The 26,917-nt window shown below is 24.6% G+C and overlaps 3 protein-coding genes across 3 annotated transcripts; all 3 read right to left on the bottom strand.

The window, feature by feature from the left end:
- Positions 1–249: 249 nt before the first annotated feature.
- Positions 250–5,599, bottom strand: LOC132932400 (glyoxal reductase-like). Its single transcript, XM_060998761.1, has 6 exons — positions 5,095–5,599; positions 4,928–5,008; positions 4,369–4,476; positions 2,308–2,600; positions 1,139–1,346; positions 250–777 (listed from the first exon to the last, which is right to left on the bottom strand). Exons 1-6 carry the CDS (start codon positions 5,165–5,167, stop codon positions 635–637), a joined length of 906 nt encoding a protein of 301 aa, XP_060854744.1. The 5' UTR covers positions 5,168–5,599; the 3' UTR covers positions 250–634.
- Positions 5,600–7,038: 1,439 nt separating this feature from the next.
- On the bottom strand, positions 7,039–7,857 carry LOC132932401 (small nuclear ribonucleoprotein Sm D3). Its single transcript, XM_060998762.1, has 3 exons — positions 7,589–7,857; positions 7,309–7,495; positions 7,039–7,224 (listed from the first exon to the last, which is right to left on the bottom strand). The coding sequence occupies exons 1-3, from the start codon at positions 7,712–7,714 to the stop codon at positions 7,121–7,123; spliced, it is 417 nt and encodes a 138-aa protein (XP_060854745.1). The 5' UTR covers positions 7,715–7,857; the 3' UTR covers positions 7,039–7,120.
- Positions 7,858–9,464: 1,607 nt separating this feature from the next.
- LOC132925878 (uncharacterized) lies at positions 9,465–24,561 on the bottom strand. The gene is made up of 27 exons (XM_060990239.1): positions 24,357–24,561; positions 24,064–24,226; positions 22,560–22,755; positions 21,843–22,031; positions 21,590–21,771; positions 20,852–21,053; positions 19,036–19,236; positions 18,818–18,950; positions 18,569–18,725; positions 18,180–18,401; positions 17,768–17,966; positions 17,595–17,697; positions 17,443–17,530; positions 16,420–16,477; positions 14,595–14,640; positions 14,283–14,448; positions 13,470–13,677; positions 13,109–13,297; positions 12,823–12,995; positions 12,564–12,765; positions 11,667–11,867; positions 11,436–11,568; positions 11,186–11,342; positions 10,915–11,094; positions 10,061–10,259; positions 9,886–9,988; positions 9,465–9,804 (listed from the first exon to the last, which is right to left on the bottom strand). The coding sequence occupies exons 1-27, from the start codon at positions 24,386–24,388 to the stop codon at positions 9,714–9,716; spliced, it is 4,173 nt and encodes a 1,390-aa protein (XP_060846222.1). The 5' UTR covers positions 24,389–24,561; the 3' UTR covers positions 9,465–9,713.
- Positions 24,562–26,917: the final 2,356 nt, after the last annotated feature.

The raw sequence follows: 26,917 nt of genomic DNA, 5'->3' as shown, positions 1-26,917 counted from the left end.
TACATTTTTTTTTTATTATTGTACATTATAATTATACCAATAGTGGTACAAATTACAATTTATTCTCAATTACCCTATCTAAAAATTCATTATTATCAATTTTCCACCAAATATTTTACAGTGCAACATATAATAAATGAATATAGCAGATACCTATGAATGTTGTTTTGATCAATTAATATGTTGTAGAACAAACATTTAAAAACAAATCAAAATTTATGATTTTAAATATTCAAATGAACTATTAAATCAGTGTTAAAAAAATATTTTTATTAAAAAACGATTAACATAATTAAAAAAAATTTAATTGGATTACATTGTGAATAAAAAATTGTAATAAACCAAATACTATACAATTATAAATATCAAAAAATATATAACAATACTTTTCATAATAGTATCATTGGTAAACTTATTGATAAAACCTATTAAACGTCATACAACATTATGTTACCTTGTTATCCCTATCACCAATATTAATTTGTTTAGCTATTGAGTTTAAACTGTAAGCAGATATACTATTTAGCCACTAATATTAAAACCAACATAACAAAATGCAATACTAGAATGATGTTATATTTAATTATGGCATGTAGTTTATAGTAGTATGTTAAAAAAAAATATATTTGTAAGATTATGCAATGACTTCAGGCTCCCAAGCAAACTTTTCTTTGTGCTGAATATTATTAATATTGTCAACATCTTCCTTAGTGAGTTCAGTGTCGACATCAAAATTTGTTCTTATTCTTTCTGCAGTAACTGACTTAGGTATAATAGCTAAACATATAAATTAATAAATATTAGTTTAATAAATAATTATAATTATTATAAAAACCCATTTATTAATAATATTAATTGAATTTAAGTTTTAAATTCTTTAGGTTCTATATAATATATTATTAATTTGAAATTTTAGTTATTACTTTTAAATTATAATATATAAATATGTACATAATACAGTAAAACAATTATAGTTAAGAATATTTTGTGTTATTAGAACTCTCTGAAAACAAAATCAATGAACCTATATTAGGTTTGAAAATTTCTAAAATAACCTTTTGTTTATAACTAATTTAACATATTGAATAAATCATATTTTTTTATTAATTCTTTTAATTATAAATAAAATAAAGCTCACCATAATTTCTTTGAATAGCCCATCTCAATAACACTTGTGCAGCACTTATGGAATGCTTTTTAGCAATACGATTTATTACTTCATCATTTAACAATGAATTTTTACCAGCAGATCCTCCCATAGAACAATATGCTTGTAGAACAATTTTGGCATTTCTGCACACTTTATGGAACTCTAACGATTGTTGAAAATATGGATGGAATTCAACCTATAAATAATTATGAATATTAACAATATTTCAAATGTTTAATGTAAATAGAGTATAAAGTAAATGTGTAAATGTCTTATAAATTATAATAAAGTAACAAAACTTAATGCATTTGTATATTAATTAAGAAAACACAAATGTTAAATTTAATTTAACATAAAAACAAACAATGTTATATAGCTAAAAGATTTTAGTTTATATTTAAAAAAATTAAAATATTTTTTTTTTCAAATAAAATCAAATGTACTAAATAAAAATAAATCGACAACTAATTTAATTTAAGTTTTTATTTTGATAATTATTATAAACAATTAATCACATTGTTTAAACTGTATTATGTTTTATAAAATAGATTTATCAAGTACAGTAGAACCTCGATTATTCGTGTTCGCGATTAACCGTGCTCACTCTTCCAAAAATTTAAAAATAAGTATGGACGTAGATGTATTATGTATAACATTATTGTATATATTTACAATTATAATTAAATCAAAATTTTCAACATTTCATTATTATAAAATTGTACCTATGTATTTCTAATTATAATTAAAAAAAAATTACATTATTATAAAAAGTCTCGATTAACCGTGGTTTTCACTTATCCGTGTATACCCTCCCCGCTATTACCCCGGATAATCGAGGTTCGACTGTATTAATATTTCATTGAAAAATTGTTCATATAGTTATAAAATTAACATAAATCAGATATTTTTCATATCAGACTTTTATAGATATGTAATTAATATTTTACTATTTTATTAATAATTTTTATAATTATCATCATTTAAAGGAAAAATAAACAAAAACATGCTCAAATATATTTTTTAGTACAGTACGCAAATAGTCGTAAATCGTATTTTTTTTTTTTTTTTAATTAACTCCAAATAGATACCTGCCATCTTAGAATATTAAATAATCCAAATCATAATGAGGAAATGAGGTAGTATACATAGGCAATTACCTGATTAACTGCAGGAACAACATTAGTCGGATCATCAAGTATTTCTTTTATATGTTTTACGGTATAATTAGATACCCCAATATTCTTAAGTGAACCATTGCCATTGTTGTGCAACTTCATAAGAGTCTTCCAAGTTAAGTTACGAAGTTTAGAATTTTCAGGACTTTTGGCATCAATACGTCCAGCTCCTGGCCAGTGTATTAAATACAAATCCAAGTAACTGGTACCTAGATTATCCAATGACCTTTGTACAGCAGCAGTTACTTGCTTCTCATCTCCGTGGTCTTTAGGAGCTTTAAAAAAAATAATTAAGAATAAGAATAACAAAATATCCTTGTTAACTCAAATATAAATAATATAAAATATACAACTCAAATTTTCCTTATGGATGAATGATAAATATGTATTACTTGACAAATGAAATTATTTTCATAATCATATTTATATGTTATGAACTTGCCAAATTAAAACATTAATTAATTAATACTTATTTCAATGTAGTTATGAACATATAATAGTATATTATTACTTACCTATTGCATTTTGTAAATACAGTATTATCTTTTTTAATTAAAAAAATGTCAAATTAATGCAAGTTAAAAGTTTTTAATTATACAATTTATAGAAAAAAGAAACTGACAGAGTCACAACATTTAGAATCAAATGAATATAATTTATTTGTTTATTATAGGAATAATGAAAGGCTTTTAGAAATTAACTAAAAGAAAAGGCTATTAAAATATTTAGTGAACGATATGTCATATTATACCTATTATACTTTAATAATACAGGTTTTTCAAGTTTTTTAAATTCTGAGCGAAGCGATTGGTTAATGGGTTATTATTATTATTATTGTTTATGTCAAGAGACAATTTTTATTGCAGAAAAAGGTTTTCAAACTATAATATTGAGCAGTTTCTAGTAAAATTTGGATCTAGATTGTAATTAGCTAGAAAACTACAAGAACATTTCATAATAATTAAGAAAAAAAAATGAGATGAGAAAATGTAATTAGAAAACACTAGATTTTAACAAAATAAATTTTGATTTTGGTTGTAGATGAAAAAGGAATAAATGTTTACACCAAATATATTTAAAATTAGTATTTTCTAAACATGACATAGTTTAAAAAATATTTTAGTCCTTTTTGTGATATTATATCTAAAAATATTGAAAATACTCATTTTTTTTCTAAAAGTTTTATAAATATAAATTTATTTAATAGTATGACAATTTGCTAATTATTTTATAGTTACAAATTCATACAGTTTTTAAGCTGGAAAAAATAATATATAATATATAAGATAATAAATTCATAAATTAATCTTGTGGCATCCTAAAAATATTGAGGTCATAAATATTTAATGGATATTTAAAATAATAATTTATTTCTAATACATTTAATTTTAATGTTGGAATCAAAAAAATATTACTTGTAAGAACTTGAAATTTTTTAGATATTATTCATCATTACTTATTAGGTATATTATTATTTTCTATACATAATGCTATTTTCAAAATACTTAGACTAATTTTAAACTACCATGAATTATAGTATGCAGTATTGAAATAATAATTTAATAATAATAATATATAACTATTTATATTATATGATTATGATATTTTGGAAAATATTAGTTCAACATATTTTACTGATGGAAAATTAATTATTAATAGTTAATAAATAAATTATAAAACATCCTTAGAAATAGGCAGATAGTGTATCCACATAGAATTGTTTTTTATATGGAATGATTTATCCTTGAATTCAAATTTAACATATCAATTAAAATGTACTACTAAATTAAGAGATACGCTTAATGAAAAGCCTAGCCTATACAGCACAGCGATTCTCCTAGTTTGATAAATTAAAACTCTAAAATCTTAAAAACTGTTTTGTTACTTTTAAGATCAAGATATTAAGGTTGTATACAGTAAGTAATTACCATATTGGGTTTACTATTTATCATTAAAATAAAAATAATTTAATAATATCCATGCTTTGCTTACACAAATTTTAACTAACAGATTAGAAGTTAGGTTTATTGCACAACTATATACCTAATTTTGATGTAATAAACAGATCTTCACGTTTCAGATTATACTTTGGTAATAACACTTGAAGTGCTTCTTTGATGTACTGCTCATTGTTATATACTGCTGCCGTATCTGAAAAATAATATCATATAATTAAATACTGATTGCAAAAGAAACATTTTAATGACAATGATAATACATAAAGATAATTATAAAAATACTATAAAATACTACTACTATTTAATTATTATATGACTAAGATGAATTTGAATACTGATATTATCTTATAAAACTAAATCATAACCAATCAAACCAAATTAAATAAATATTAATACATTTATATTAGTTTATAATATATATACAGTGAGTTCACGTTAAAACGAATACCAATACAACGAAAGTCATAGAAGTCCCCTGCCGAAAAGCAGGGCTTATAAAGAACTTAATCGAATTTTCATTACAACGAAAAAAAAAATTCGGTCCCCTTGAGTTTGTTGTAACAGGATTTTACTATATTTATAAATTAAATGATCATAATATACAATTATTTTTATACTAATATAGTAATATTCAATTAATTTACCAATTAGACGATAACCAGCGCCAAGTGCTACATCCAAGACATTCAATATTGTTTTTCTATCAGAAATTGTGTATGTGCCAACTAAAAATCAGTAAAAATGTATTACAATTTTATTAAGATTCAAGACTACCTAATGAACTAATGAACACTATTTGTTTATGACTTACATCCAATTATGGGCAGTTGGCTATTTCCTCCTTGAGTGTTTAAGGGTAAAAATGTTTTAGAAATAGGAAGCATTATAATAAATGTATTTTATATTTTATTTTAAATGTAGAAAATTAACATAACAAAATTAATTTACCTAGTCCTAAGAAATAAATGGCTACTTAATATAATAAACACAATATTAATTATTATATAATACACTTTAATAGTTATCTCTGCTTTAGACGCTTTAGTTATTGGCTTCTAACTTCTAAAAACAATTTACATAATAAATAATAATGTATTCTGTGAATAAAGTATAAACCACGGTTATAAGTAGAATAGATATAAACGTGGAACAAACTACCTTGGTGGATTGATAAGGTGTTAACACTTTCGAGTTGATAGCAGTAATTCCACAAACCATTTGTTCCAAAGAAAAAAAACATTAATTGTTGTTGTTCAAAAACAGTTTGTGCTTTAAACCAAACATATTAAGAATGAGGCCCCAATGTACAAATGATCATTGAAAATTTTGAACAAATGTTTTGTGGAGAAAGTGGTTACTGCCAACTGGAAGGAATATTTTATTGTATAAAGACATCTGAACAAATACAATTTTAAATATAACTGTAGGTGGTGGAACAAATATCTATTTAATATTTACACAATGTACTTACTGGCTTATTGATTTGATTTGTACCAATGCACATCACAATATTATTTAAAATATGTTTAAAGTTTACATTTTTATGAAATTCATAAAATGCTTGATACTCAAATCTACGATATTTTTTTACTTAAAGATGCACATTTAATACAATTACTAACAGATTAACAATAATATTCTGATGAATATGGCTGTCTCATTTATCATAGAACTTAAAATTGAATATAAATTAAATGATTTTAACACCTGTAAAGTTTCTTATACAACTTTAACTGCCAACTGTCAGTGTCAGCTATCCGATGGTCATAATGTCTTAATTTTTACTTAATTACCTTAATTTTTTTCTTATTAACTTGTACAATGTGTAAACATCATGTACCACAAGAGTGGATGTATTATAATAATGTAATGATATATACCTTGACTTTTAGACATGAGTACCACTGAGTTATTGGTAAATAAAAAATTTAAAAGAACTTGTAAACTTGTCTTTTTACCCACAATTCAGTGAAGTACAGTATTATCAATATTGATGATTGTAATATTTAACTTGAATTTATCATCGAAGTACAACAGTATGCTTACATTCTTATAATACTTTGAATACAAAGAAATATTTAAGTAAGTATTAAATACTTATATTGAATCCCAAATGTCGTAGGATTTTTTTTAAAACTGGTATTTTTTCAATATTTTAATTTTAAAGTACTAACATTTTAATATTTTACATGAGTAAAACACTTTAAAATTGAAATATCAAAATTACAAACAATTATGCTACTTTAAGGTTTAATAATAAGTTGAGTTATATACTGTAACATTAACATTATTGAAGCTTAGTATAAATTATTTGTTATATGCTTGGTTTTTTTAGAATTTAAAATGAGATATATAGCATAATATATTGTAGCATAATACTGCACTACATACAACCTAATTAACATTTTTAATAGATTGAAATTTGCATTAAAAACTGTTTATCATTATTTTCAAACATGTTTAAAGAATTTTTTAGTATTGCAATGACTATAAATCGATTGTACAATTTTATTGTCATAATAATTAATGTATAAAATATAATTAATTGTATTTGTCTACTTTTACAGTTTATTACAATATAAGTATGAGTGAATTTATATTTTTTTTTTAAGAATTCGGCTTTAACAAAGTTTTTATTTTTAAATATTTTATATAATATAGTTAAATTGTGTCCATAAATAATATAAGACTTTTGAGTAAAGTATTTATTTCAAAATAATTTGAATATATTTATTTTTTTTAAATATATTTCAACTTAAAAGATATTTTAAAACCTTTATTAACCTTAAAAGAGAAGTAGGTGTTATTTTTACAATTATTGTTGTAATTTAATAATATTAACGTCTTTGATTCCATGATCCAGCCGCTGGAGGTCCACCGCGTCCCATGGGAGGTCCTCCACGACCCATAGGAGGTCCACCGCGTCCTCGACCTCGTCCAACTAAAATATTATAATAATAATTAATATTAATCATACAAGTTATAATATTCAATCTTAATTAAAAATAAAACAATTGATAGATACCCGATGACCGTATCATTCCACTCTTTCCACGTCCTGCTGCTCCACCCATAGTCATTTTACTTTTAAACATAGGAGCATTCCGAAGCATGTCAGGTAGTATAATGAAACGAACTTTTGATCCTCTTACATACACATTCTCCATTTGGGCAACGCGTCCATCTCTGTACGTAACTGTCACATGCGACACCTATTTGCCATAAAAATTGTAATATACATCATAAATGCACGATAAAATGTTTAAAAAGCTAAAATTGTATTATTATTTTTTTTAACACAATACCTGGCAGTTCATGTTGTCTTCAGCCTCAATAAGCTTACCGCGATAAACTTCGCCATCAATTGTTTCGCATGTGACGATATGACCCTCAGCTTCGTGCAACACTTTAATAGGAACGCCGATAGACATCACGTAATAGTTATTTATTCGTTTGACGTAAAAAAAATAAATAAGACTTCACAGAAGAACAGAAGAAATTATTTAATAGTGGTTAATAATTTCAAATGTTCAATCCTAGTATCCTGTCGGCAGTCGGCTGTCGTTTTATCACGTAAAGTAATTAAATGGTAGCGTAAATAAACATTATGTTTACCAAAGAGAATAAAGATATGAAAGGGCCCAGTGTTGCTTAGCAGTGTTGCCAAGTAATCAAATTTTCATAAGTTTCGATCACGATTAAATAAAGATATAATCGGTTTCGATATTATTTCTTTTATTTTACAGATGATAAATATTAAATTTAATAACCAGAATATGGCCGACTCCTAAGTACACGTCGATCTTCCATAGTCTTTAATCGTGCAGTAAAGTAATAAAATTGTGGACTACGGAGACGATATATTTTTACATAAATCATTATTATTCATATTGAAGCGAAATTGGACCTCTTTTACAACTTCAGTAAACACTAGATGGCGTCGACAACAGTGAATACAAATTGTGTTTAATTTAGAATTTTAGATCATAATAATATACCTATTAACATTATACTTCATATATTAGTACCTAATACCTACATGATCTAAGATATTTGGTAATATCTGCGGATGTAGGTAGATAATATTTTAATATTCACATTTCACAATTTCATTATGTCATATAGATAGGGCTAGCCGCGATAGGAACTTCATGCCCTAAAAAACATTAACATATAATCATAATGCATGCGTTTAAGCCCTAAAGTATCATTAAATATGCTGCTAGAATATGCCTTAAAAAAAAATAAAAATCATAATAGGTATTGAATATAATCTTTTTATTTCAATATCTAAACAATAGGTATTTAAAAAATTGCCAAAATTATAAATTGTTTAAAACTATTTTTCTTTTACGATTTGTTTTTTTTTTTAATCACCCGCGTGTTACCTACTGATAAGTAGGTAACAATAAAAATAATGGTGCGAGAAAAACACACTCTAATTTTAAAATATTTATTTAATTTAAATAAAACCTCATACTAATATCTCAGGTCCAGAAAATCCATTTAAAATTAAGTTTATTTTTATAAACTTATATATAACTTACACCTTTATATAAATAATTGTCAAATATATGCGGTTGTAAATAAAAAATGATCTAATATGCAAAATATAAATTAAATTAAATTAAACTATATAAATTTAAAATAAGGTACCTACACTTGCATTGCTATCAGTGGCATACCGGAGGAGGGGGAGTGGGGTTATATCCATAGACCTTATACTAGTATATGGTCTATGGTTAAATCCCCAATCAACTTTTTTTTGTCGACTTTCAGAAAACAATTTATTAGATATTAAAATTGTTATAAAATCATTACTTTTAATTATTAGTAATAAGTTATTGTTTATAAATTATTGACCCAAAGCCATAAAGCCCCTTATTAAATTTGTGTCTTTGGATCACCATAATTCATTTAAATGTATCATAACTAAGTAACATTCCCTCCGCCCATTATTGAAAATTTCTGGGCACGCCATTTGCTATAAAACAATTTTATATTTTATACTTAGCTATTTTTTAATGATTTTTGAATAACATACTAACTCCTATGAGTCTCTAATTCTTAGTCATATATTGCTTGTTGTGTATTGTGTATTTTATTAATTTTGATTATTCGAACGGATATAGTAAATATCATAAACCTATTTCTAACCTTAGAAATTAGAATATAAAACTATTTAATAATAATAAAAATAGAATGTAGTTTATTAAATTAACCACTAGGAATCATACATTTATGTATTTATAGTTTATACATAACTAAATATCAATGATAATTAAAATACTATAGGTAGGTACCTAGTATCTACCACCTACTTACATATCCAAACTGAGTAAATTATAATAGACTTAACAGTTAACATAGTAAATTGTATTACATTATGTATAATGAACAATAAATATTTATCTTAACGCTAAAATTAATTCACAACTCTGGAGAATCGTTTACTTTTTCCCAGACTTCAAAGTTTATATTAAACTCCTCATCACATTTCATTTTGATGTTTGGAAATAAACTGAAAAAAAAATTAAACAATTTAACATGAAAAAATAATAAAATCGTATAGGTAATATTATGTATTGTTTTATATATTCACTTGTGATCGATTGTTTTAAAAATATCCTTTTGAACAAGGTCTACGTTTGAAGTTGCACATATAACATGACCAAGAGTAATTTTCTTTATTACTTTCAATTGATCTATAATAAACAATTAATATTTTTTATAAGTTTCTATTGAATAATATTAAAAGTTGTTTATTATTTATTTACCATCTGTGAAGCTACCGGGCTGCCCTCGTACATCGTAGAAAAATCGATCACCAGCTTTGTATCGATAAAAAGCGTCGGCAATTAAACATCTCGCTGTTGGACCCACAATTGCACCATCACTGTGTTTTTCTAATAGAATTCCCACCATTAAGTCGATATCATCAACCGAATAATAATTGTTTTTTAATTTGATAATGTCCTAAAACAAATTACAATTTTACTCTTGGCTAAATTTTTTTTTGTTATTTTATTATTTTTATATTAGTCAATACATATTTTCAATTAAATAATAAAGTCACAAAACCTAGTAGGTATTTGTAATTACTGATCACTTATTAATGTAATTTGTTACATTATAGGTACTAATATGAATAGGTATAATTAAAACATAAATACAGTGAAAACTCTTTATAACGAATCTGAAGGGACCAAGAGATTTCGTAATAGAGGGTTTAAAAAAAACAAAATTTTTGTTAGAAATTACGTCGATAATAAAATTAATATATTCGATATCGATAATAATGGTAGATAATGAAAGAATGTAATCGTTCTTGGAAATTTTGGCATTTTTTCCGATTATTTTTATAATTTATTATACTTAACAACTTAACAGATAAATTGTGTTATGAACATAAAATATTGTTTCGTTATTGAGATTGACTATACGTTATAGAGAATGAATTTACTAATGGGACATGGGTTATAAAGCAAACCAACCAATAGTACGTCATGTTTACATTATATAGAGTTTTTCGTTGTAAAGAGTTTCGTTATAAAAAGTTTTCACTGTATTCGTAAATACAATTCTATATAATATAGTATTTTAGTTTTAAATAATCGATGATTTATTATACTTTTATATGTATAAGATCCGCCAAGTCTTTAAAATGTTTAGCCAACGGATACCCACAAAAATGTCTAACTTTATTGTATGGTTGGAGACCTACATCACGGCCCCTTGCAATATCGATTGCAAGTAGATCACGACCATTGTATTGAGGGTTGTTTGGCAGAGGAAACATATAATTAGATATCTATAATAAATAAAAAAAAACATATAAAAGATTAACTTGCAACGAAGTAGCGTTAAGTATTATATATTATAATTTAATAAGGTCAATTTACATAAAAATTATATGAAGGTTGAACCATTCGACCAGGAGTCTCTATAAAACCTTTTAACAGTTTATCAAAATTATCGCCTAGAGGTATTAGGTCTGATTTAGTCATCCAATCCGTAATTTTTACTGAATTTTCTACTTCGTAGTTTTTGTTCATAAAACTTAAACGTTAAAATTAAAAATTATTTTTTAGTAAAATTCACTCAATATTTATATAATAAAAATAATATATGATTTTTTGTTATATTACACACTTGAACTCAACTGGTATAATAGCGTGAAGAACTCGACTTGCGGCACTTGAGAATTCGAGGGATGTAGATGGATTTATGGTAGGATCGTAGATATTTTCTTCATTTAATCCATACATTTCTTGAAAATCATTCCCTAAAAGTTTTTTTTTAAATTATAGATGCATTTTAATGAAAGCGAACATTCTTGATCTTGTATTCCAATCACCAATGGATACAATACTAAATAATTACCAATAATAATCGGTAAGAAATCTTCATACGCGATACGTTGAATAGTTGCGATGACAATTCTTCGTGACTCTTGATAAATAATTTCATCAGACCAAAATGGATTTAAAGACGAGAGCTTAAAAGCGATATAATTATGAAATCTTAAAAATAAAGTCTGCATTGCTGTTATTCCTAAATTTTGATTCCCGTTGTTTGGATCCCCTGTAAACAATGTATTAATGATGATTAAAAATAACATATAACATTTAACATATATATGATGAATGATGATGTAAAAATTATATTTCTAAATGGCTAAAATAATTGATTGTTTATTAGTAGATTAGAAGTGGTGAATACTGTATATTTTAAATTTAGAACGTGTAGTACCGTACCTAGTACAGTGAAACTTCCATATAACGAACTTCCATTTTAGGAAATTTTCTGTTTAACGAAATATTTTTAAGAACTATGACCTTCATTGTTAATGAATACGTTATTCTATTTAACGAATTTCTCTATATTACGAATTTTTTGTGTTGCTTATTTGACTTCGTTATATGGAAGTTTCACTGTATCTAAATTATACAAAAATATTTTAGTCTGTCTTTGGAGTATTATTTTAATTCTCAAAAATAAATAATATGTTTATTGAATTTAATTAATGAAGAACATCTTAAAATTATTTACCTATCTGATTGTATTTTATTTTTATTTTAAATCAATAATGTATCACAATATTTGTTCAAATTAAAATTGTCTAAAAATAATGTAGGTAGGTTTATGTATTTTATTTATTTGTCTTATAAAATGTTAGAATAAAATAATTATGAAACATGCTATTCTTATAAAATATTTATTTTATAAATGTACATTTATATTTAATACCATATTATATTAACCATATTAACCAATAACCTGTATCGTATTTAATATGATGGTCATTTTTATTTCGGATTGATGCCTTATTTTGATTGATTAGAAACGGACAAAACACTTGACCATTGTCGCTTATGGAATACTTAAGTCTTCCACCCTCCATGGCTCTAAGATGTAGTGCATAATTGTCGTCGGATCCATACACTTCAGACGCGTCGATAAAATGAGAATTTTCATTGATCTGCAATGTTTAATTATATTGTTAGTTTTCGATAAAATATAAATAAACCTGACATACAAATTCTGTAGGATATAACGGACAACTATAATTTCTTGATGTCAGCGATCGGAATGTAGACGAACAACTTTTATTGTATACACCATAAACAGGATCGTCAGGTAAACTGAATAGAACTATTTGACATTGAGTATAATTTTCTATTTCAGTCAAACAACAATCTATTGCATCACCTAAATTATACATTCAAGATATAAAATAATAAATATATTTATGAGTACTACGATTATAATTTATAAATTTGAAAACAATTAAATTAGTTATAAAATGTGAACTGTGAACTTACCATTTTCATCTGAAATTATATCATTGGGCATACCCGATATGTCATGAGCTAATAATTGCCCGAATGGCAATAAAAGTACATTATTTTCATCGACTCTATAAATTTCACGGTTCAGAAATATGTTAACATCGAGCACTCTTGGGTAGGGTAATGCACTTCCATTTTTCTGTACTCGTAATTCGTAATAATCTTAAAAAATGATAAATATTTATTTAATAGTAATTAAAATGGTTGAAAATCAAACATTTTTTCCAAATCATATAAAATAACTAACGACCAACTCGTAGTATTTGAAGTAATATTATAATAATTAATAAAAACATTTTTAATCAGAAGTATATTATATATCTAATTGTCTAACCATCGCTAAAATTAGCATCAAGTAACCGAGGAAATGGCGTTTTTGCTGCACCCCACGTATTTGTCTTCAAATTATTACAAGATCCGTTTATACTTCTGTATTTGGTGTTTTTATCACATTGCACTATAGGAGCACATTTCTTTAAGAAATCATCATTTGTGGTTGCAATACTCGTGATATGTAATGGATGTTTTTTCTGTAATAGTACCTATATGATTTAGATTTAATATTAATATTAATACAGTTGTTGGATAATAATTTATATTAGAGATAAATTAGATATATTATAAATTATAATATAATATGATTTGTATGTTGTAGGTAGGTACCATAAAATGAACTAGTTATATTTATTAATAACTTAATCAGAAAATTTAAAAACACGCAATTCCAAAAAAATGAAGATATATGCACCGGACCTTTTCTTCAATTATTATTCATTATTAATTTATTTATCGTGATTTATATTTTTCACGTTTTTTATTTTATATTATACTATTCATTTTATCAGTTTCAATGACTTTTATGTGAATCTACGCAATTCAATGATTTGAATAATTATTTTGTTATTATTATCATTATTATTATTTATATTTTTATAGTTATAGATTTAATTTTAAACTATTTAAATATTTGCTGTAAGTTGTAACTACTTATTTAAGTTATTTTTCATTTTTTTTTTTTTTTAAATATTTTAGTGATTATATGTCAAATAATAAATATTTATTATAATATTTGCTAGTTTAGTAATAATAATAGTTTAATATGCTGACTAAATAGAAAATACATTTTTATAATATTTACAAGACTTACTTTTGGAGTATCACTGAATTTTGATTGTATGTCATAGTTAGTAAAAATGTATAAGATAATATAAACAGCACCCAGTAACATTATGCCATACAAAATTACGTTGCAAGGCCACTTGAACAATTTTTGGTTCCATTTCAAAAGTTTATTATTTTTCTTGAATAATGGTCTAAAACGAGTAAAAAAAATGTCATTAATAGACAAAACATTTTAGTTTAATTATATTATTGACTTATTGTTACTATGAGCTATTTGTATGTGTATTATATAATAATTATACAACGGTCGATCAAGTCTTATTATTATAAAACTTACTTTGATTCACCAATTGAATGTAGATAATCCATTTTTATAGACGATTACACTATACGATTTCTCTACAAAATTACGGGAAATAATTTATTTAGATAAATGGTCCTAGAAAATAAGACCAGATTTATTAACAAAATATAAAAAAAATTTAATTATTTTCAATAATTATTATATTACATCTGGAATGGAATTACTTTTACGGCAACTATAGTATACGATAACATTAGTATGTAGGTACTAATTAGATTATTAGATATTTTGGAATATAAAATTAATATTCCATGTTTATCTATAATTTTAAAATGATAAAATAGAAATATTAGTTATAAATATTTAGTTTCATTCATATTACATGCGGCTAACGATAATCAGAAAAATTATTACTTAAAGAAAATGATAAACTATCGATAAAAGTTATTATGTTTATATTATATAAACGAGTAATTTGTTATTTAATAAAACCATATGATAGTAACAAATGATATAACTCATTCATATTTATTACGTATATATATATACAGGGTGCGACGTAATGGACTCCCATATTTCAAATAATCATTAGCGCGTAATTAAACTGATTAGATTAAAGTGGTTTATTTCCCTAGATTAGATTATTAATAAGGTTTTTAGTTGTCACTATGCCGTGGTCTGGTGAACAATGTGGTTTCGTTATTGAGGCATTATTCAAAAACGTTGAATGTGTGATTGCGACACAGAGAGCATTTCGCACTCGGTTCAGTTTGAATCCAAACGAAAGTGTCCCTGATAGGAAAACGATTTTGAATTGGGTACAACATTTTAGAGCGACCTAGAACTATTGAGGAACTAAAAAAGGTTATCCGTCAAGAAATCTCCGCGATTCCACTCGATATGTTGGCGAAAGTGATGGAAAACTTTCGAGAACGGCTCCATATGTGCGTCAAGGCAATCATTTAGACGATATAATTTTTAAAAAATAATTTAAAAAAAACCTTATATAATATAGTTTTTAAAAATAAAAATTTTTTTCTTTATCTTGTATCGTTTTTTTTTAATTCACTTCGGAAATGTGGGAGTCCATTATGCCGCACCCTACATATTACAATATTCCATATTACGTATTACAATCCATCATGTAAGAAATAATATGAACATTATGTTACTACAAGTAGATAAGTCGATATTTATCGTTCATAAACTTCGACCTAAAATTAATTAAAATATTGTTATTTAATATAAATATACTGATATATTTTCAAACAAAACATTAATTATTCATGTCATTAACCCCTTAGATCTTGTTTACAAATTTGATTTTAGATAATAGACTGATGAATGTATTGGCTTAACAAAACAACAACCATGTTTATTTTAATTGTCGTTTATGTTTTCCATCAGTGGTTAGGTGCTCATACATTTTTGAATCAGTAAAATACTTTAATCTATAATGTAAATGCCGATCCAAAAATGTATTATGCAACTCGAGATGTCACAGTAGCCAAGCCTGCACAAATAAATAATTTAATAATACAATTAATTTAATTATAATAAAAATAATATACTAGTAATAAATGTACTTAGTACATTTAATTTGTCAATGTTTGCATTAGTACTTAATAATAATAATAATAATAAAACAATATACTAACTAATATATTAGTCATTGATATAGTACCTACCTATAATATACTTAAATAATAATAATAATTAATAACTTTGGTAAAAATGTTTGGACTTTTACTAACACTGATTGTTTATCCTAAGATTTACCAAATCTCGTTTGTAAAAGTCCGAACTACAAAAATCATTCGGGGTATGACCAAACGATGTTGTATATCCTAGGTTTTACCGAAATCAATTGGTAAATGTCCGAAATTCGGACATTTACCATCAGTAGTCGGCGAAACCTAGGATTTACCGGTAAATTCTAGGTTTAACCGGTATTCGTACTTTTACCGTAACATATATATTCTGAAGGTAGTTTTTGATTATATATGAACTTATTTACGCAATTTTACTGTATGTCGGCATTGCCTTATAAGTTAATAATGCTGTTGTCTAATAAAATATTATGATAATAGTTATGTAATACATTATATAATGATTTTTTTTTAAAATTGATCAATATACCATATTATATTATTTATCCTATAATAAATTATAAAAATGCGGAGAAGTGGGTATCGCATGCAGTACGGCAAGTAATGAGATTTAGTTAGTGTGACGAACGTGTTAAATTTTAATTCAATAATAAATTATAATATTGTTTAGGTATAAAAAATAATTCTGATCGGAAACGGTCTATAAGCATAATATCACCAAGCACATTTCATGATATATTTTTTGTTATCACTATTAGGTAAAGTAATTTATTTTACTACCTATTAGTAATACAGTAGATTGAATCAACTTTTACCTACTAAGAAGGTACTTAATGCATAAGTACACTAGACCTCTAATAGACAACAAAGCAACCTTCCATGGTTTGTTTTGCGTCTGCAACAATTACTGATAAACTAATATTTTATAAAAATCAAGAAATATGAATAGGTATAGTATATTATAAGACTATTAGTAACTACACTGGTATACATTTTTTATATGATTTAAACTTTTTTTCTATAACAATAGTTTTAATTTAAAGGATATTTTATACAAACGAATAGTTTATAATGTACTGTGGTGAATTCCAATGTTTTCTAAAATTTATATTATGGTTTGAAATTCTTACATTTTATATTTATGAGATTTTTTTACAAAATCGTAGAAGTACAAATTTAAAAAAATATTACCATATATTATAATGTTTAAGCATCTAATACAATATATATTTTTAAAAACAACAAATATTTATCCTAAATCAATTAATTCATAATTCTGGTCGACCATTTGATTCATGCCAGTTTTTAAAGTCCAAATAGAAGTCCTTGTCACATTTTTCTTTGAGTGTGGGGAATAAACTAAAACACACAAAATATATTTCAACATTATGTGAGAAAATTATAACAATTATTTTATTATTACTTATGATCGATTGTCTTAAATATATCATTTTGAACAAGGTCTACGTTTGAAGTTGCACATATAACATGACCCAGAGTAATTTTCTTTATTACTTTCAATTGATCTAATAAACAATTAATATTTTTTATAAGTTTCTATTGAATAATATTGAAAGTTGTTTATTATTTATTTACCTTCTGTGAAGCTACCGGGCTGCCCTCGTACATCGTAGAAAAATCGATCACCAGCTTTGTATCGATAAAAAGCGTCGGCAATTAAACATCTCGCTGTTGGACCCACAATTGCACCATCACTGTGTTTTTCTAATAAAATACCTACCATTAAATCAATGTCATTCACTGAGTTATAAAGTTCTTTTAATTTTGCTATATCCTAAAACCAATAAAACATAAAAAATATGTTAGTTTCCATTCAGTTTTTAACATTAATAATATTAAATTTTTATTTTTTATATTATGGAATACGTTTATATTTATAAAAGTATGCGTATAAATATTTTTAATTTAATAAAAATATTATAATAATAAGTCCAACATGTTAATAAAATATTATCATTTGAATTATTTGATAGTCTATCCTTCCTACTTTTGTGTGTAAAAGATCCGCCAAATCTTCAAAATCTTTAGCCAATGGATATCCACAAAAATGTCTAACTCGATTGTATGGCTGAAGGCCCACATCGCGGCCCCTTGAAATATCAATTGCAAGAAGATCACGACTATTGAACTTAGGATTATCTTGTAAATCGAGTACATCCTGTCCTTTTATTGAATAATTATCTATTCTAGGAAACAAGAAGTTGGATATCTAAATAATTAAAATACAAATATTATATTATTTTATAAGTTATGTTCTTTGTATTATTATGTAGGATCGGTATGTATAACGAACAAACCATTAGAGAATGAAACATTTAAATAAATACAAATAAAGAAATTGTACAATATATTATGAACAATTTACGATAAGCTTACGTAAAAATTATAAGAAGGTTGAACCATTCGTCCTGGAGTCTCTATAAACCCTTTTAACAATTTATCGAAGTTATTATCATGGGGTATTATATCTGCATTTAACATCCAATCTGTAATTTTTTCCGAGTTTTCTATTTTGTAGTTTTTGTTCATAAAACTTTAATATCAAAATATCAAAATTAAATATTTAATTACATGTCGTTAATAAAATAAAATAAAAATGTACACTGCATCTATTGTATTACATACTTAAATTGAACTGGTATAGTTGCATGTAAGATTCGATAAGCAGCAGATGAAAACTCCTGAGACGTTGAGGGATTTACACTAGGATCATAGATATTTGGTTTATTTAATCCATACATTTCTTGAAAATCTTCTCCTGTTAAAAATAAAAATATATAATAGTAGGTATAATATTTGAATATTTTAAAATGTATAAGTATTATTAATATTATTATGCATACCAATAATTATAGGTAAGAAATCTTCATATGCAATACGTTGAATAGTCGCAATGACAATTCTTCGTGCCTCCTGATAAACGGTTTCATCGGACCAAAATGGATTTAAAGACGAGAGCTTTGAAGCAATATAATTGTGAAACCTTAAGAATAAGGTTTGCATTGCAGTTATTCCTAAATTTTGATTCCCGTTGTTTGGATCCCCTGTATAAAATAACTAACTAATTTATTGAAAGTTAAGATATTAGTTTCAATGTAGATAATTAATATTATATTATAGCAGACACGACTTTCATAACTATAAAGTTGTCAAAGATATAGCACACCGCAGTTATTAATTGAAAAAAAATCTTAATATATAAACATGTATTTTTTTTAATGAGTAAGTCATTGTAATGTATACGGTATACCTATAAAAACAGAATTGAGTAAAGACGGTCTCTCCTATATGTCAGCCTATATTACTAAATATATTATATGATTATAATTATATAACTATTGTAATTTATTTTACGTGTTTATATAAAATATAATGATGTACATTAAAGTTAAAAGTCCTCAAGAATAACACTTTTGAATTACAATAAAATAAATAAAATTACAGTTATTTTTCACTTTAATATCTAATTTTGTCAAATTTTGAAATTCAAATAATTGTAAAAAAAACCATGCATACCTATATTATATTTTCAAAGTTCTCAAAATTATAGGATAACTACTTAGTATATATGTTTTAGTATTAACTTTTCAAATTTTTTTTACCGAGTGTAAAAATTAGTATCATTGTTAATAAGAAAACTTAAAAATATTGAAAATTTTAAATACCATATTATATTTTATTTAAAACTAGTCTAAATATTTTGTAAATTATAATTTCAGTAACAGTGAACGTTTTTAATGCATTCAATAGCTTGAATACACCACACATTTTTTGCTAATTTAAAAATATTAAAAAAACATGTCCATGGTTTTTCATTTATAAGTGTTTGAAGTTCAAATGTTGCCATATTACGAACATGTTAACATTGAGTTATAGAATAATAATAAAAAAAAAAACAATTTAGTGATTATGTTATAATTCAAAATATAAATCTTAGGGAATTTAAATTTCTACGTGTGCGTATTCATATTTATATGTATATATTATGCAATAGAATTTTTTAAATATTTATATTGAGATATTTTTAAGATTTTGCCCACTTGGTTATTTATGCTATACATTTATTAATACCAATGTACGATAAGTAAATCATATTGTATTGATTCAAAAGTTAATTAATAACAATAATATAATATATATTTTTAAATTTTAATGTTTTTGAAAAAAATTTATTCAACCTACCATTTTACCATTTTTAAAATAAATTACTATAGTAGTAAGTACTATAGTAGCAATAAAATATACTTAGTAATATATTATAATGTTGAATGTTGATATATAGAGTCTCCCGACTATAATCGTTTATCTTATACATAATGTAATGATTAATCATTGAATTCAAATTTAACTCATGGATTACAAAGTTAGTCAAAAGCTGTACCTATGTGTTTACATTTTTTATTTTAAACATAAAGTTTCGTTCATTTTATATTAGACTCTGATTTTTGAATTAACTTATAACGCCACAATTTTTTAATAAATACTGAAAAATAGACTTTTTTTTTAATCTGTGTCTAATATAATCTGTATAAAGTCTTCACTTTTAAAATAAAATTTCAAAATATGATTGTTTTATAAAGAGTAAATGTTTTTCTGTATGTTAATTTACGTTTAGAAAATTACACCGGCACCATCACTCTTAATATTAGATATATTAACCTGTATCAAATTCAACATTGATATTTTGATTTCCAATTGATGATTTCTTGTATTGATTGCTTAAAAATGGACAGAACATTTGACCATTATCACCAATAGAGAAATTAAGTTTTCCACCATCCATAGTTCTAAGGCGTAGTGCATGACTTTCGTTGGATCCATATACTTCAGACGCGTCTATGTAATGCGAATTGGCATTGATCTAATATTTTGACATAGGTAGTTAATATTATTCTTATTAAGTTATCACGTCTAGCGCTAGATTATGATTAATAAACCAACAAGAACTTTTAAACTTAATGCTTTAAATACATTTAGAGTATTTTATTAAATTTAAAAATATAATAACATAATTATATATTTATATATGTTGTACATAGTTAAGTTATACTAACAAATTATGAATAAATAATATTTTACACAATAATAAAACATGTAATTTTTAGATTAAAAATAATTTATTTAATTTTTATGTTTAGTTTATTTAAATTTTGATTAAGTATCTATATAATGAGTATTTATTAAGTCAAATTTTAGTTTATTTATTAGATGTATTATATTTTTTTAGTCAATAAAAAATAAATTTATTATTATTATATAATATTGAAAACAAATATTATCTTTATGATTTTAAAAATAATGTTAGAATGTATAGGTTTATTTTGCTTATTTTGGATCCCTTATTTAAATTAGATCCTGATTACTTTATGTAATGAAAATCAAGTAAGTGTTACTTACAAACGTTGTGGGGTGTAATGGGACGTCATAATAATGCTTCGATGTCAATGATCGGAATAATGTCGAGCAAGTTTTATTATGCACACTATAAACAGGATCATCTGGTGGATATTCGATAGCCAATTGACATTGTAAATATTCTTTTATTTTATTTTTGACTAAGCAACAGTCAACTGCTGCACCTAAATCATGCGTTCGACAAAGTGATATTATGAGAATGCTATATCAAATTGGTCGTAAAATATTAACTTACCATTCTTTTCTAACATAATATTATTGGGCATACCAGATACGTCATGGGCTAATAATTGTGAAAATGGCGATAAAAGTACATTATTTTCATCAGCATGGTATTTTTCATGATTTAGAAAAACATTTACATTTATAACTCTTGCACTGGGTAATGCTTTTCCATTTGTTTGTAATCGTAATTCGTAATTACCTATGTAAATGAATATAGATAATAAGTCACATTTTAAGCTTATTTTTATGGTTTAATGCATTTTATACTATGTTTATTATTTTCAAAATTTAAGACGTAATTAGCTTGGTTAATTAATTATAGGTTATAAGATCTATATAATATGTAATAAAAATCCTAAAATGGTTTTAAATTGATTTGTACTTTTTATATTTTAATTCTGTTACCAGGACAATTTAATATCCGTAAGAAATTAAAATTATAGAAGTGTTTTAACATATGAGTCATGAGAAGCATGAATACATTTTAAATTTAAATTGATAAATAAATCGAGATTAGGCATTGATAAACAGTTAAATTATAATTAATGATTAAAATGTTTAAATTCATTTGATCGATTTAGGCTTAAAAATTCTTTAAAAAACAATTTTTAAGGTATAAATATTTTATTGTATAACTAACTCCTTAAATCCATGTAAGTGTATTCAAATATTTCATAGTCATTTGTGTTACATAAATGTTTAAAGTAAATAATAGTCAATATCTCACCATCATTGTAATTAGGATCAATCATACGAAGCATTGGAGTTTTTGCAGCACCCCACGTGGGAATCTCCAAATTATTACAAGATCCATTTGCACTTCTATATTTGGCATTTGGATCACATTTCACTATAGGAGCATATTTCTTTACAAAATCATCATTTGTGGTTGCAATACTCGTGATGTGCAGTGCATTTTTTGTCTGAAATATCATACAATTTAGATTTTAAATATCTTGGAAATTATACCTTTGAATATATAAAAATAAGTAAATATTGTATTAATGTATAAAGAAATGACAATTATATGACAGTTAACATTATAATAGGTGTAATGTAAAGTACCTATACATTTTAGATTTTGAGAAGAGTTTTTTTTTATCTATGTAGGTACGTTTAATTATGGAAAAATTCCATCATTTTTAATATCAATTGTGGTTTTGGGTAATTAGTTTTTAATAATACTAAAATTGTCTATTTGATGAATTCAAAAATAAATAACTGCAGAAATCTAGAAAATTAGAATTTAACCAAATATTCATAATATAATTTTTTACACATGATTTATAATTCAAAATATTTTGTGATACTTACATATTATAATTACCTATTTAAAATTGTTGATCTTTTTTAGTTTATTTTCGATTTATGCACGATAAAATTTTCGATTGTCAATAAAAAAAAGTAATAGGTATTAAGTAGTACATAAAATATTTCTCATAACTTTAAAAAAAAAAAAAAAATGTTAATTTAAACTAATATTGATTTTGTAAAAGTGTTTAAAGTTTACATTTTTATAAAAATAAATATTCAAACGTATACCTAATATCGATTTATCTAGAAACAGTATTTTGCTATTCTGTTATTATTTATAAAACATATTAAAAGAAAACACTTGAACTATTTACATTTTATTCAAATGATCTATTTCTATACAAAATGAGATAACCAAAATATTTGGAGACTTTTTAGATTTCTTATGTGCATTAGAAATGTTTTACTTTTAGGTTTTTCTTATTAAAGTTATGAAAAAAGTTATTCATTATTCGGTATAAGTCCATCATAAGTTTTATTTCTAGTAATTTTTAGTTATTTAAGTTTAATTTTCGATGAAATTTGATTCTAAAATGTTTTATAATATTATTAGTTATTTTGTAATAATTCCGTAAATATTATCCATTGGAATTAATAACTTTTTATCACATGGTATATTGTTATTTACATAATATAATTTAAAAAATATTTAGATTGACTTTAAGATAATTGATTATTATACCATACATTTATTTATACAGATCTCCGGTACATCGGAACTGATCTTTATGTTTATAATAAATGGTCTTTCCATTAATGAAGTACATGCTACACAAGATACCTAAAATACAGTAAGGCTGATTTGCTGATTTTTATTATTATTTACTACTGTATTTTAGATAACCATTTTTTTAGAAAAAAAAATATTAATCATTTCAGTTAATTTTATTATTAAAAAACAATTAAATAATAGGTACTTTTGGAATTGCATTGGATTCTAGCTGAATTTTATTCTTAGTAAAAATGTGTACAAGATATATAGCACCTAGTAACAATAAGCCAAACAAAACTATATAGAATATCCACTTGAGCACTTTATTATTCCACTTAATACTGAATTTACTATTTTCTAACAATGTTCTGAAACAAGAAAAATAATCAATATATACTGTTATTTAAAATCTTATAAACATTTTTTTTCGTACCTATTTGAATGGTATGTTAATTGTATAAAGTGATATGATATGTTATAAAATAATTTTCTACTCACTGTGTTTCATCACTCTTAGAAAATAAATTCATTTTTTTGTTAAATTACAATTTTAAAAAATAAAGATTAATAATATTTATTGAAAGAAATAAAAACGTAAAGATTCTCAAAAAATTAATTTTTTTTCATCTATATCACACTTTTTATTTGAAAATATTCAATTTTTGTTCCAACAAAAACACGTTTAATGTGGCTGAAATCCAAATATTAACTGATTGCGCGATTTAGCTTTTTGGCTTCTTGTTCTTCGTTATATAATTGAAATGTTGTTTTATTTATATTATTGCCTATTCGAGAATAAAATTAAAATATTATTACTATATTTATCCAATCGATGAAAATATGTAAAAAAAAAAAAAAACAAGTTACTTTATTTTTTAATGGAAAATATTGAAACAAGAAAAACAATTATAAATATGATCAGAAGTAACAAGTTTTTTTTAAAAATAAAAACTTTGTCTTACTTTGTATAGATTTTAAAAATGAAACCAATAGGTACATGAATTCTAAGTTAAAAATGTATAAACATATTTTCTTTGATCACTTTGAACATTGTAAGTACCTACATTTATATGTTTTTTGTTTAATAGTTTGTTTGTATTGGTTTCATAATAAATAACATAAAGGATATTGGGACTTATGATTAAATCATGATTTAGGTTATAAATATTTATGTAATTTGCATATTTTTATATTTTTATTTTCACAAACTTCATCCCACGGACTACAACGCTGTATCGAAATGAATCTAATAGTTGAAATATAAAGATAGCTAACTAGTTGCTTGGCCCATTGAGTAATAATTTACCGATGCTGGTAAATGTATGCCAGTAATTTTCCAACTGAGTTTCGCAACACACTTTACTGTGTCGCGAGCATTTTCTAGGTGTGTCGAGATATTTTGTTTTAAAAAAGAAAGAAAGAAAGAAAGAAAGATCATAAAAAGTTATTGGTGTGCCGTGAAATTTAAACGAAGAGCACAGCGTGCCCTGTTTAAAAAAGTTTGAAAACCACTGATTTATACCGTGGGTCATGAGGAACTGGTTGCTTTTCGATGTCACCGAACCATACATTTCTTTAATTAACGTACCGAACAGCTTACAGATAACGTATATTACAATAGTGCATACTCTATAGGTAGTATAATATTTAAAATATCAATATTACATTTTCGTATCATCTGCACTTGAGTGATATGCGTTAAATCTACGATCGTCTCGGCGATATACAATTACGTTTGCGTATATTTGTTGCTTTTAGTAGCACGATTATTTACGATTTTTCTACCTGACCCTTAAAAACATAAGGATTGCGTATGAAAATGAGTGCAATATTGCCAACATTCAATACTTAGTATAGTATTCAGTATTAAAAAAAAATAATATTTTAAAATGAACATAGTCAATTAAATTATTAAGATGTTATGTAAAAAGGGGCGTTGTTCATAACCGCACACTTTCAAAAAAAGGTCGTCGCTCAAAACCACACACACTTTTATACCTCGATCTCGCATATTTTCCCCAAATCATGTATACAAACAGTGGCGTAGAAAGACTCTTTAGCGCCCTTGGCAAACCTGGGAAAATGCGTCTTTTTAGCGATTAAAAAATTGACGAAAATACGGAATGATATTTTTTAACACACACAAGCACGCACCGTTCCTTCTAGTAAAAAACGAATTTAACGATAAACAAAATAAACAAAATCATACACATTTCAAAATGTATAGCCGTATAGGTAATAAAGAAATGTCGTTTTGAAAGTAGAACAAAAATAAGTACCAATTTTAAAGCATAAATTTGCGCCCCTTCATAATTTGCGCCCCTGGCGTAGGCACAGTTCGCCATACCCTTGCTACGCCACTGTATACAAATTTTGATTATTGTAAATTAGAATTAGTTCTTTCTATTAATATCATTGTATAGTGATAATAAAAAAATTTATTTATTTTTTCTTTTTGTTTAAATTTGACTTCTCTTATGTTTTCATAAGATTGATAAGAATGGCTTCCCCAGCACAAGCTTAGCTTATATAACAATATTATAGACTTGTTAATTATAACAAAAAATGTATTGTATATTATTGTTGCAAATATATACCAATATTATTATTATTATTATTATTATTATTATTAAATCAAACCGTTCAATTCCGCACACATTGATATATATTAATAACGTATATATTTTTTTAAAATAACAAAATCAAGATCACAAAATCATAAAAATAAAACTTTTGGGGTTATACAGAAAAATTACCATGATAACTTATTTTTGATTTGCCTTATTTACCAAACGAGTTGTGTCCCAAATACTGAATTGTGTCCCGCAGTTTTTTTCGGGTTACACGAATTGTGTCCAACAATTTTTATAAATTTAAATCGCGAATTTGTCTATTAAAAATTAAAAGTATGTTATATATTATAATATTTTACACGAAAAATGAATATTTCCTTACAAAAAAGTCGTATACTCGTCGTAGCTCCATGTATACATTATCTCTACGTGATAATAATAATGAACAGAATCGAAAAATTGTACTCAGTAAATATCTTATAAAAT

Source organism: Rhopalosiphum padi, chromosome 1 (assembly GCF_020882245.1).
Source record: "Rhopalosiphum padi isolate XX-2018 chromosome 1, ASM2088224v1, whole genome shotgun sequence".
In the NCBI taxonomy this organism is placed as follows: domain Eukaryota; kingdom Metazoa; phylum Arthropoda; class Insecta; order Hemiptera; family Aphididae; genus Rhopalosiphum; species Rhopalosiphum padi.
This window is presented reverse-complemented; position numbering and strand designations above follow the sequence as displayed.